A 10259-nucleotide genomic window follows, 5' to 3' on the forward strand; every position below is an offset into this window, starting at 1 on the left:
TAATAGTTGGCAGGTTTGTCAAGTTTGATATAATACTTGGGCTGTCCTGACTGTCCCCCTGCAGCCCAGCTCACAGGGTTCACCACAACTACTCTGCAGGCTTCTCTCAGTTATAGTTACTTCGCCTTCTTACTGTTACTGGGCTTCCTCAATACGATTTTTGTGATAGCTACCAATGCCTGCTCTTCCCAAGTAGTAAACACTTTGCTCAACTTGGAATAACTTGACTTGACTTTAAACAGCTTCACTGATATTACATATGGCATAAACACAGAAAGACATCATTTTCTACATAACGAGTACAAAATAACCCTCCCTAGAGACAAGAATGTGTATTTTCTTTTTCAAAATTTGGTTTATGTTTCGTAATAGGGAGTAAATGACCATTTGTCACCACAGCATAGGACAGCATACTGTATATTTATAATTTACATACGTATATGCAGTTCTTTTGTAGTTCTGAGTCTCAAAAAAATTCTTAAAGAGAACTAACAAATACGTATTATTCACACTTATTCACACTATACAAACTTACTTATGTATGGATCATCCGCTTATGGTGACGTGACTGACACCTACAGGAAAATATTGTTGTAGCAGTTTAACTTCGACCGAATGCAAACTCCAATAAACGTACTGGTGGATGTGTTTATTAAGATATTTAAGAAAAGTTGATAGATTTCATTAGTGCGAACAGTCAAATGTGAACTGACCAGAAAACTATAAAAACCCTTCTGTATTCTCTTTTTTCTCTTTGTATTATATTGAAACAATATAACAGCATGGTTCAGAAATTGTTTGCCTGGTTTCATATAGGCATTCAAGAAGAATCAGGACAAATGGGTTGTATTTCTATGCTCATTCTCCATTTTATTTAAACATAGTTAAAACATTAAACATAATAATAAAACTATTGTTTGTTTGTTTTTTGCTTCCTCTTCCATTATGATGATGAAGAAAGTGCATAAATATAAATTGTTGTAGAACGGAATGTAAGGTTTCAGAATTTTACTGATCCATTTGACATAAACGGAATAAACAGACAATTACGGTATTGTTTTTAAAGATGACGGACGAAAGAGTGCGGAACCAATGTAAAAGCACATCATTTCCTACGGAATAGCATTACAGACGGACCCATGTCTGTTTACGAAGCAGCGTGGATAGTTGTATCTTCAGGTTGTGCGGCATGTACCTGAATATAGTTGCTTTAAAATAAATTATATACCCATTATATATAAAATAACATTGTAGATATGGGGAAAAAGCGTAGCAATGAAGACCTCGCGTCAGACACCTCGGCGAAAAAAGAAAAACTCGAAGAGTTTAACGGGACTATGTTTAAAACTATGCTCAAAGAAGGCACAACTGTCAGAAAGGGTGAGCAAAAAGACTTCTCTGATTTTGTTTTCAGTCTTTCCCCATAAAAATCGAAAGCCACTGTTTCTCTTTGATGCCATAAATGATCGCTAAAGACCAGGAAAGACTGACTGTCTTAGCAACGTTTTAGATTTTTAACAATCAATGGGACAGCTCTCTTAGTCAACTTCCTTAGTCAAAACCTAAACCTAAGAAAAATAACATTTTTGTTATTATTATTTCTAATTATATTATTATAGTTCCACAATAGGCAGATGGAATCACATAACATTTTTATATAATTTTATTACATATATTACTTATATAATAATAATTGTCAACATATTTATAGCTAGACCCCACTGATTAACATGTAAGACCATGTTGTAAACGTTCAGTTCTAAATCTTAGCATAATTCAAGTTCATTAATGTATCTTCATCCTGCAAATACCGACTGTGTTCTTCATACATAACTCAGAATTAAACGTTTGAATGACAAGATGTATATAGTTTCAGTTGTGTTATTCATTTACATTCTTTGGTGGCAATTTTTCTTTTCACTGTTCCTTGCAGCTGTGTCTGATTCCTGTTTATAATTTCTCCATTACAGGACTGGAGACCTTCATATCAGTTGCCAAAAAACTGCCGTGCCCTGACCTGTATGATGTGGTGGAAGGTTACATAAAGATTTCCATGGAGTGTGCAGAAATGTTTAAACTGCTTGATGTAGAAAAGCATAATGAGAGTGAGGTAAAGGGAATTTCAGTTAATGCTCTTCATTGTCTGTTTAAGGAGGTCATTCTCTAATGTGACTTTACCTTCATCCAGACTGTTCTGGTTTTGGAGAGTTTGGAGATGATCCTGCTCAGGACAGCCAGCGATCTTTCCCATTTCAACATGGTTGGAAATGCTATTGTGAAAAAGATTGTTTCCAGCTACATGAAGCCCCTCCAGGGATTTCTCCATTCTCAGAATCACAGGTTAGTTACAGGACATTATCTAACAGTATAGTACATGCTAATCTTTAATACATTTAGTTCAATCCAAACCATTTAACCAACTTCAGTCTTAAGAAATAGTCAAGATCATTTCCAGGAATTCTAGTTAAAAAAAAAAAAAAAGAATGACAAACTAATTGCAGCCCATATTGTAATGAATGTATATTTTGTTCCGTGTAAAGGGAAGAATAAATGTAGCAGTGAATAAAATAGCACAGCATGAGGCCTGGAGTTAAACAGTCAGCTGTAATAAACTCAAAAACAAAAAGAAAATCCTACCTGAAGCTCGTTTATTATTCATTAATACCAGTCGGCAGTTGTCAGGGGAAGTGAATACTCTCAGTTGCTGATTTTTTGTAATGATGACAAATCGTTTTTAAGCTCGCCTGTCGCTGTGGTAAGTTATAATTCACAGGTCTGCCTGTCACTGTTGGTGTCATTTTCACTCACTCTTTTGTTCTAGAGAAGTCAGTTGTCCCATCATTTCCCATCAGTTGAGGTTTGAAAATATGCACATACACATACTTAGGTGGCGAGTGATGTAAAGATATTCTGTTCCAACCACTTGGTCACCAAAGACTCATTATTCAAAAAAGGAAGAACAATATCTTAGCAGTGATAAAAGTGCCTCCAGCAGGAGACTGATGTGTCCACTGTGTTCAGGTTCGTGCGTCAGTGCCTCAGTTTGCTGTCTGCCATGGTGGCACAAGGCCCAGCGGCAGCTCGAGAAGTCTTCAGTCAAATCCACATCAACAGATCGCTCTCTGGTTTGGCCAAGAGAAAGGATAAGAGGGTACACCACAAATATCATTTACATTCAAGGGATTCAATGCATGGGCGTTCTTACACCTGCTCACACTTAATGTCTACAGGGGAAACCTGATGTCCGCATGGCTTTTATCCAGTTTGTCCTGTCCTTTTTGGTGTCTGGAGATGCAGCAACAGTTGGGCAGATATTAGAGGTCAAAGGTACTGTATAAAGTTTCTGTCCATCAATCAGCATTGATTGTGTTTTATATAAATGCACTTATTTCTAGGAATACAGTACTTCAATCAGTTTTACAATACTGACAAAGTTGCTTCAGTTGGTACACTTGTGTGTCAAATGTGCTCATAGGACTGTTGCTTTTAAATGTGATGAACATTCTAATAGCCTGGAACTTGTGCAGGGAGATGCTTTATGTTAGCACAATATGTTTAAAATCTAACATGAGAATACTGTATTGTTAAATTATATCCCAATTGTATTGTATTTAAACAAAATAAAAAAAGTCTAACCAATGACATAAAATGGAAAAGGATTAATTTTATTTTCCCTGACATAAAATGTAATATCACCAGAGTTTAGTTAGACCATATTTTGGTAATAAGATTATGTTTGTTGTTCAGAGCTGCTGCCAGAGATCCTGAGTACAGGTCTGAAGGAGGACAGGATGTCTCTTGTCAATCTTATATTGACTACATTAAAGACCAGGGTAAGTGCCAATAAGCTCGCTGTTCTGATGCAAAACAGATCTGGCGTGCTCATTAACTTGAATATAAATGTGAATATAATGTGAATATAATGTTTAAGTTTGCAGAAAATTCTTCTTAAAATGCTTGAATTTAAAACAGCAAAAAACCTCTGTTTTTCGCCTTCAGGTTGTACTTAATAAAGTACTAAGTAAAACTCAGAAAGTGCGATTTTTCACACCGCCTGTTTTGGCCAACATTGCATCTCTGTACAAGTGGAACGGTGTTGTGGACGCAACCACCGGCGATGACAAGGTAAGTTTACTTTTTGTGAGCTTAATATAAAAATTCTGAGATTTTTTTAAAGAATTTACCTTTTTTAATTCTGGCTAGATGGTAAACTCAGAGCAAGCTGCCGTCTCTGTCATTCGGGAACTTGTGCACAGCTTCCTTCTTGACCTGTGTTGCTCCCGTAAACACGGTATTAGCTTTCATGATGCTAGCTACGGCACAGCCGGCAGGTATGTTGTTATACTGTTGTACTAATGCAGAAAGTATTTGCCTTTGATAGATTTTAGAAATTCATTATTTTATTTTTTTGTTTTTGCTTTTGCAGAGCTGGTAACATTGTTTTGCTCCAGTTCTTGGTTGGGCTGAAACAGGCTACAGAAGATGAACTGGTGGCTGAGCTTGTCGTGAATGCACTGAAGGCAAACCCTGATATTCTGGCCCGATACTTAAAAGAAACTCAGTATTCATACACCCCTCGCCTCAAAAGTGCTTGGCAGGATAACGTCAGGTTACTTAAAAAGGTGAGTTAATTTTGAGACACCCTCATTAGATTAAGGGTTTGTGTAGGGGCTAACAATCCTAAAATATGCTAATGGTGAGCCAGGATTCAGATAGAGCTGATGTTGGAGAAATGTACAATTATATACTGACGGGGTATTAAAAGTATTTCATTTATTTAAAAAAAAATAGTTCTATGTTATGGACCTGTTTGCATTTTATTGTCAGATCTACCAAGTCCAACCAGAGATTTCTGCAGTCTTCCAGACTGGCGATGTCATCCCCATCCCTCGCCTCCTCTCAATGATCATGGTCATATCCCTTCCTCCTGTCTGCAACAAAGCCTTCTTCACACAGGGACTCAGTGTAAGTGTTTGAACTCATCAAGTTGACTTTTTTATAAAATCATTTCTATAAAACAATCATCTTCAGTGCATCTTTACTGATTATGTTTAACATTGTTTCTTATAGTTTGCCAACACAGCAGTGCAGCTCACAACTCTGTCCATGATGAGCTTTGTCCTGAAGAAGGCTCATATGAATATTGAGTATCTTGTGGATAAGGAGTCTCAGAACTCAGACGTGTATACAGACGATGAAATGGCAGATTTGGTGCAGCAGTACAGGGAGGCACTCACTAAGGTAAACTCAGGAATCTTTACTGCACTGGTTCCCAACCTCTTTGACAACACAAATCATAACAAACCCCAGAGACATTTTATTAGCTATAGCAGCAGTCAACAAAGATGCACCAGCTCAGATCTTTTATATGCTGCACTTGATTTATTTGAGCACAATTTATATTCAGAATAAAATTACAATGGTTTAAGATTGTGTTTGGTGTTTACAATCATAATCTAAAAAAATGTTTGCAAAAACTTACGGCCTGGTGATAAACAGACTCAGTATGTTGCCCATCTCAGCATTAATCCTGTTGTTGTGCTCTGCCGCAGATTCTCCCTGATATGACGAGTATAGTTGCAAAGTGGCAGTCCCTGAGCAAGAAGGACAAGAAGGCTGGTGAAGAGAAAACAGTCCAAGCAGACGACAGTACCAGACTGACTGATGAGAAAAGCGATTCAGCAGGTAAACAGGACGGTACATACAGTACACATAGAGTTGGCCAACACCCTTATGAATCACACTGCACATTTTCGTGTGAATACAATATTTCAAATAAATACACTAATTCAGTTAACTCACTTAAAATTAACACTATTTGATGTCTGTCAATTTTAATACATTACATTATAATACATTTAGCAGATGCTTTTGTTATTAATAGTAAAAGTACAGTTATAGTCATGTAGGCCATAGAGTAAGAAGAGGTGCCTGTTAGATGTTAGTGTTTTTTTAGGATGGGAGATGTTCTTTGAAGAGAGGTTTTTAAGTGCATCTTGAAAGAGAGGGATGGCCCTGCTCTTGTTAAAACAACCTGATCCCTTATCGTTTATAGTTGATATTTCATTCATTATGAAGAAGGATCAAGGAAGGGCTGTCTTTAAACAACAAGAGAAAAATAATGTTCTACTTTTGGTTGAACAGTCGCTGACACGGCTGAGGTTATCCTGCTCAAGGCCCTGATTCTTCAGGTGATTTGCCTGTACCAGAAAGTAGTGCCACACCTGGTAAACCAGTGCAAGTTTGACTTCAGCAAGCTCCTAAAAGGTAATGCTTCGATTTGTTTTTTGTTTTGTTTTTTGAGATTTTACAACTTTTGTTGTTTTTAAACTTATTGAATCATTCTCTTTTAGGGATTGTGACAGAAAAAGGGATGAGGCAGGAAGTGCCTCCAGTTTTGCAGTATCAGATACTCCAGTTGGCCTTAGAACTGCCTTCCAGTAAGTTCTCCTGGTTCCGCATACAGGTGAGAAACTTATCGGTTTATATTTTGTTTTTTTTAGCTATTTTTTAAAATTATTTTAAATTTTATTTTTAGTTATTAAAATGCTTAGATGTTGTTCCATTATGTAGCAGTTATTGTGCCTGCTTACACATCTGCCTTACACTCAGAAGGTCATGGGTTCGAGTTCCAAAGGAATCACAGATTGATGCCTCCAAAGGCCAGCCTTTTGCAGCAGATTTGCTGTTAACAAAACAAAAATATCTGCCTGCCTTCAAAAGCAGAGAGCAGACAATATAAATTGTCTTTATTGCCTTCATCAATGTCAAGCTTTGTAACAGAGTTATTTGTTTTCTGGTGTTGTTTGACTGCAGGATACAGGAGACACTGAATCAACAGAAAAGTCAGTGCTTTATCTTCTTCTCAAGATGTTTGTTAGCAGCACTAACAACCACCTAAAAGCCTCCACACAGATGCTAGTTCTCAAGGTAAGAAATATTGAATAACATGTTTTTTGTCTGCTGATAAAAGCATTTTTTGAAGTTTTCAGTGAAGGAAAGGAATGCTAGTATATTATATTTCCTGGCTGTTGTTAGGTTCTTAAGGACAGTGGTGTGTTTGAATACACTTGGACCGAACTTGAGCTGTGGCTGGCTCAATTGCTCAAAGTTGCACCAGACCAACAAGAGACTGTCATCCGGTTCCTGGAGAGGGTGAGTGTGTTCAAAACAGATTTTCTCCTGCAAAGTTGTAATTGACTTTGATGTTATTCAGGTCAGAAGGTCATTAAATCCTGCTTTCTCATTTTCCAGGTGTTAGGAAAACTGGTGTGCAGTTCCTCCACGTACACAGATAAGGTTGCCAGCTATGTCCAGGAGGCAGCGTATCTGCAGTCCAACCTCTGTAACCAGGAGGGAGAAGCTGCCAGTATCCCAGTGTCTCACATTGACGGTAACTCACATCATGACGTGGCATTAAAACTGGATTCCTCTAAAACCAATACAGATGAGTGATTTCCTTCACTGCACCCTTGTGTTCCAGATGTCATAGACATGCTGGATGTAATCATGGATGGCAATGATGGTCAGATGGAGGAGTTCGGTCCATCTCTGAATGAAGACCTCATCATCCAAACCTTTCCCTTCAGTGCTTTGGTACCAGCTGCTCTGGAGGCACGGAATAAACTACCATCAAACATAGGTAATAGAAGTGAGGGCCAAAGCTGTAATATTTACACAAACAGTCAGGACAGTGTGTATTTACCACTGAATTCTACCTGACAGTGCTTTAGTTTGACAGCTTTGTCAAGGTAATCTCGTAGCATTTGTACTTACTGTTTTCTTTATTATTAGGAAAGTGAATGTGTATAATTGGTCGAGCCCTGGATGTTAACCTGTCTCTTCTTACCTTTAGGAGTCACACATGAGTACTTGTGTGCAGTGCTGTGTGACGTGCTACACTGTCAAAGAGAGCCGCTCCCCCTGTGTCTGGCTCTGCTGCAGTACGATAAAGAACTCCTGTCCTCCGACCCTTCAGCTTCTCCTCACCCTGCTGTTCATCACCTACATCAGTATTACAACAAATGGCTGCCACAGCAGCTCCAGAAGGATCTGGTCAGTTTTCATTGCCACTAAAGTTTGTGAAATTGAAGTGTGCTGTTACTGCATGGGTAAACTAAACAAGTCTGTTTTTGCAGTTCACAACCTCCATATGTGACTCTGAGACACCACTGCCCCCCACGTCATACAGTGCACTGATGAAAGCTGCATATAGCCAAGGAACAAAGGCTTTTCTAGAGGATACCTTTGTGAAGAATGTTGACGAGGCTCTGACCTCAATGTCAATGGATGAGTTTCCTGTAGCCATCAAGCAGATCTTACTCTACATCAAATCGACAGTGGAAAACTTTGGAATGGTAAGACTGGTTAAATACCAGATAAGAACTGTTAAAAAAATTGAGTTTGCGTCACAAATGAAGCATAATGTAGTGTTTAAATTGAAGTGTTTACATAGAATTAGGGTTTGTGTTTCGTGTTCAAGTTGTGGGACTGAATGCTTAACTGTAAAATTTTAAAAACTATAAAAAGTAATGTTTCCTGTGTGTGTTACAGTTTGTTAAAGACACAGGAGCCGACCTTTTAAGGACCTTAATGAGACAGATCCAGGCTTTGGTTAGTAAGCTGCAGGACTTGGAGACCAACAGTCTAGAGCCAGCAGCTACAGAGAACCTCCAGGAAGGATCAGATCTTTTCTTGGAAATCAACCAATCATCTGCAGTAGAAACAGATAAAGAGCGAGTGAAGAAAAAGGTCATTTTTATTTTTAACATTGTGCAATTTGTTCACTTTGTCATCAAAGAAATGATGAAAGATACTGTTTGAAAAATAACTACTAACTAGTATCTAAACGGCCATCCTTGTTGTGTCTCTCCTCAGATCCTCGTTACAGTACTTGAATCTGTTTTCAAGCATCCCTGTTTAGAGCAGTGGTTTCTGGCTCTGGAACTTTCCTCTCTTCCACCTCACACTCTGAAGCCAGTTAGACTGAAAAAACTGTGTGCTCAGCTGACTGATGACATTCTGGCCCTGCTGAAGGTTAGCGCTCCCATTCTTCAAGATCTGAGTCATCTGCAGCCTTTGTGCAGCTACACTGGGACTTTAGAAAGAGCTCTTCTCAAGGAATTTTCAGAACAGTCTCAGGATATAAACACCCAGTCAAGACCTTTGCAAGGCCTTCTCTCTCTGCACAGCTACATGGATTCATCCCTTCTGAGAGAGGTGGTGTCCAGGTTATTACTCCTCCCCCGAGAGAGACTCCTCTCCCCTGCCACCAAAGGCACACACGTCAAACTCAGTGTCTATGGTCACGCAGCCCTGCAGATCCTCACCGAACATGGAGCCAACCCCTCTCAGGACCACGGCACATTCCTTACTAAAGCACACCTCAGTGGTCTGAGCACACTGCTCTTCTCCTGCACTAGCCCTGCACTGGAGTCGTTCATGCTGCAGGTTCTGACCACCGAGCCGGGCAGTGCCAAACTCATCCACACAGATGTGCTGCTGCACTGCCTGCAGCGTCCTGTCGCTGACTGTCTGACCATCGGCTCTCTGCTGCTCAGGAACTCCCCTGCCCACCGCCTGCGCTTTGAGCTGTGGTGCTCAGAGCCAGCTAACATAAAGAAAGTCTCAGAAGAGACAGACATATTCATTCCACTGATCAATACATACTTGCAAATGGCAGGTAGAGATGATGGAGCCAGACCCAAAAATGGTTTGTACCTTCTGAAAGACGGATCAAATGTAATTTTCTATCATAATGAAATGCTGTGAGACAAGAAGTAAGATACTTGTCCTTTCTAGTGGCATAGTAAGGCACTTACTGTGGGTAATGTTTCAACTGCAGCAATGCATATCACATTTGATATACATTTGTGGATAAATGTTGATGTTTTAATGTAAGTACATTAAAACGGAGGCAAGAAAGCATTGAGATAACTAAAGGCTAACTAACAATGGCTAATATGTAAACGTAATCAAAACGGTATTCTCCATGTGTCAGTTATGGGGCTATCCCACAGCTAATATTGTCCTATGTCATTTTCGTTGCCTGTTTGAAAACCTGTTTTCCCTGCTTCCCTGTGTATTTTAGTGCAAAACAATGTTTTGAAGTCCCTCAAGAAAGCGCTTCTTGCCAAAGTGTCCCAGTGTGTTCTGAGAACCCTGACAGAAGAAAGTGGTGACCAGTTTGCTCAGACACTGGTCAGTCTGGTCCAACTCTCCGCAGACATCACAAACATCAGGGAACTGATGAGCAATCT

General features: G+C 39.2%; 1 protein-coding gene across 1 annotated transcript in view; it reads left to right on the plus strand.

Annotated features, from left to right (window-relative positions):
- Positions 1-1117: 1117 nt before the first annotated feature.
- urb1 (URB1 ribosome biogenesis homolog) overlaps positions 1118-10259 on the plus strand; it is a 17509-nt gene continuing 8367 nt past the window's right edge. The window contains exons 1-23 of the mRNA XM_008309335.3: positions 1118-1380; positions 1971-2110; positions 2189-2340; positions 3022-3151; positions 3231-3327; positions 3748-3833; positions 4000-4125; positions 4204-4331; positions 4427-4622; positions 4828-4965; positions 5071-5241; positions 5553-5685; positions 6145-6267; positions 6354-6466; positions 6817-6930; positions 7039-7155; positions 7255-7393; positions 7484-7642; positions 7856-8055; positions 8139-8357; positions 8554-8751; positions 8878-9712; positions 10091-10259. The exon at positions 10091-10259 is cut by the window's right edge and continues 33 nt beyond it. Of these exons, the coding sequence (XP_008307557.1) occupies positions 1257-1380; positions 1971-2110; positions 2189-2340; positions 3022-3151; positions 3231-3327; positions 3748-3833; positions 4000-4125; positions 4204-4331; positions 4427-4622; positions 4828-4965; positions 5071-5241; positions 5553-5685; positions 6145-6267; positions 6354-6466; positions 6817-6930; positions 7039-7155; positions 7255-7393; positions 7484-7642; positions 7856-8055; positions 8139-8357; positions 8554-8751; positions 8878-9712; positions 10091-10259 (4007 nt within the window). The 5' untranslated portion in view covers positions 1118-1256. The remainder of the gene's footprint in view (positions 1381-1970; positions 2111-2188; positions 2341-3021; positions 3152-3230; positions 3328-3747; positions 3834-3999; positions 4126-4203; positions 4332-4426; positions 4623-4827; positions 4966-5070; positions 5242-5552; positions 5686-6144; positions 6268-6353; positions 6467-6816; positions 6931-7038; positions 7156-7254; positions 7394-7483; positions 7643-7855; positions 8056-8138; positions 8358-8553; positions 8752-8877; positions 9713-10090) is intronic.

This window comes from Cynoglossus semilaevis, chromosome 4 (assembly GCF_000523025.1).
Source record: "Cynoglossus semilaevis isolate Cse_v1.0 chromosome 4, Cse_v1.0, whole genome shotgun sequence".
In the NCBI taxonomy this organism is placed as follows: domain Eukaryota; kingdom Metazoa; phylum Chordata; class Actinopteri; order Pleuronectiformes; family Cynoglossidae; genus Cynoglossus; species Cynoglossus semilaevis.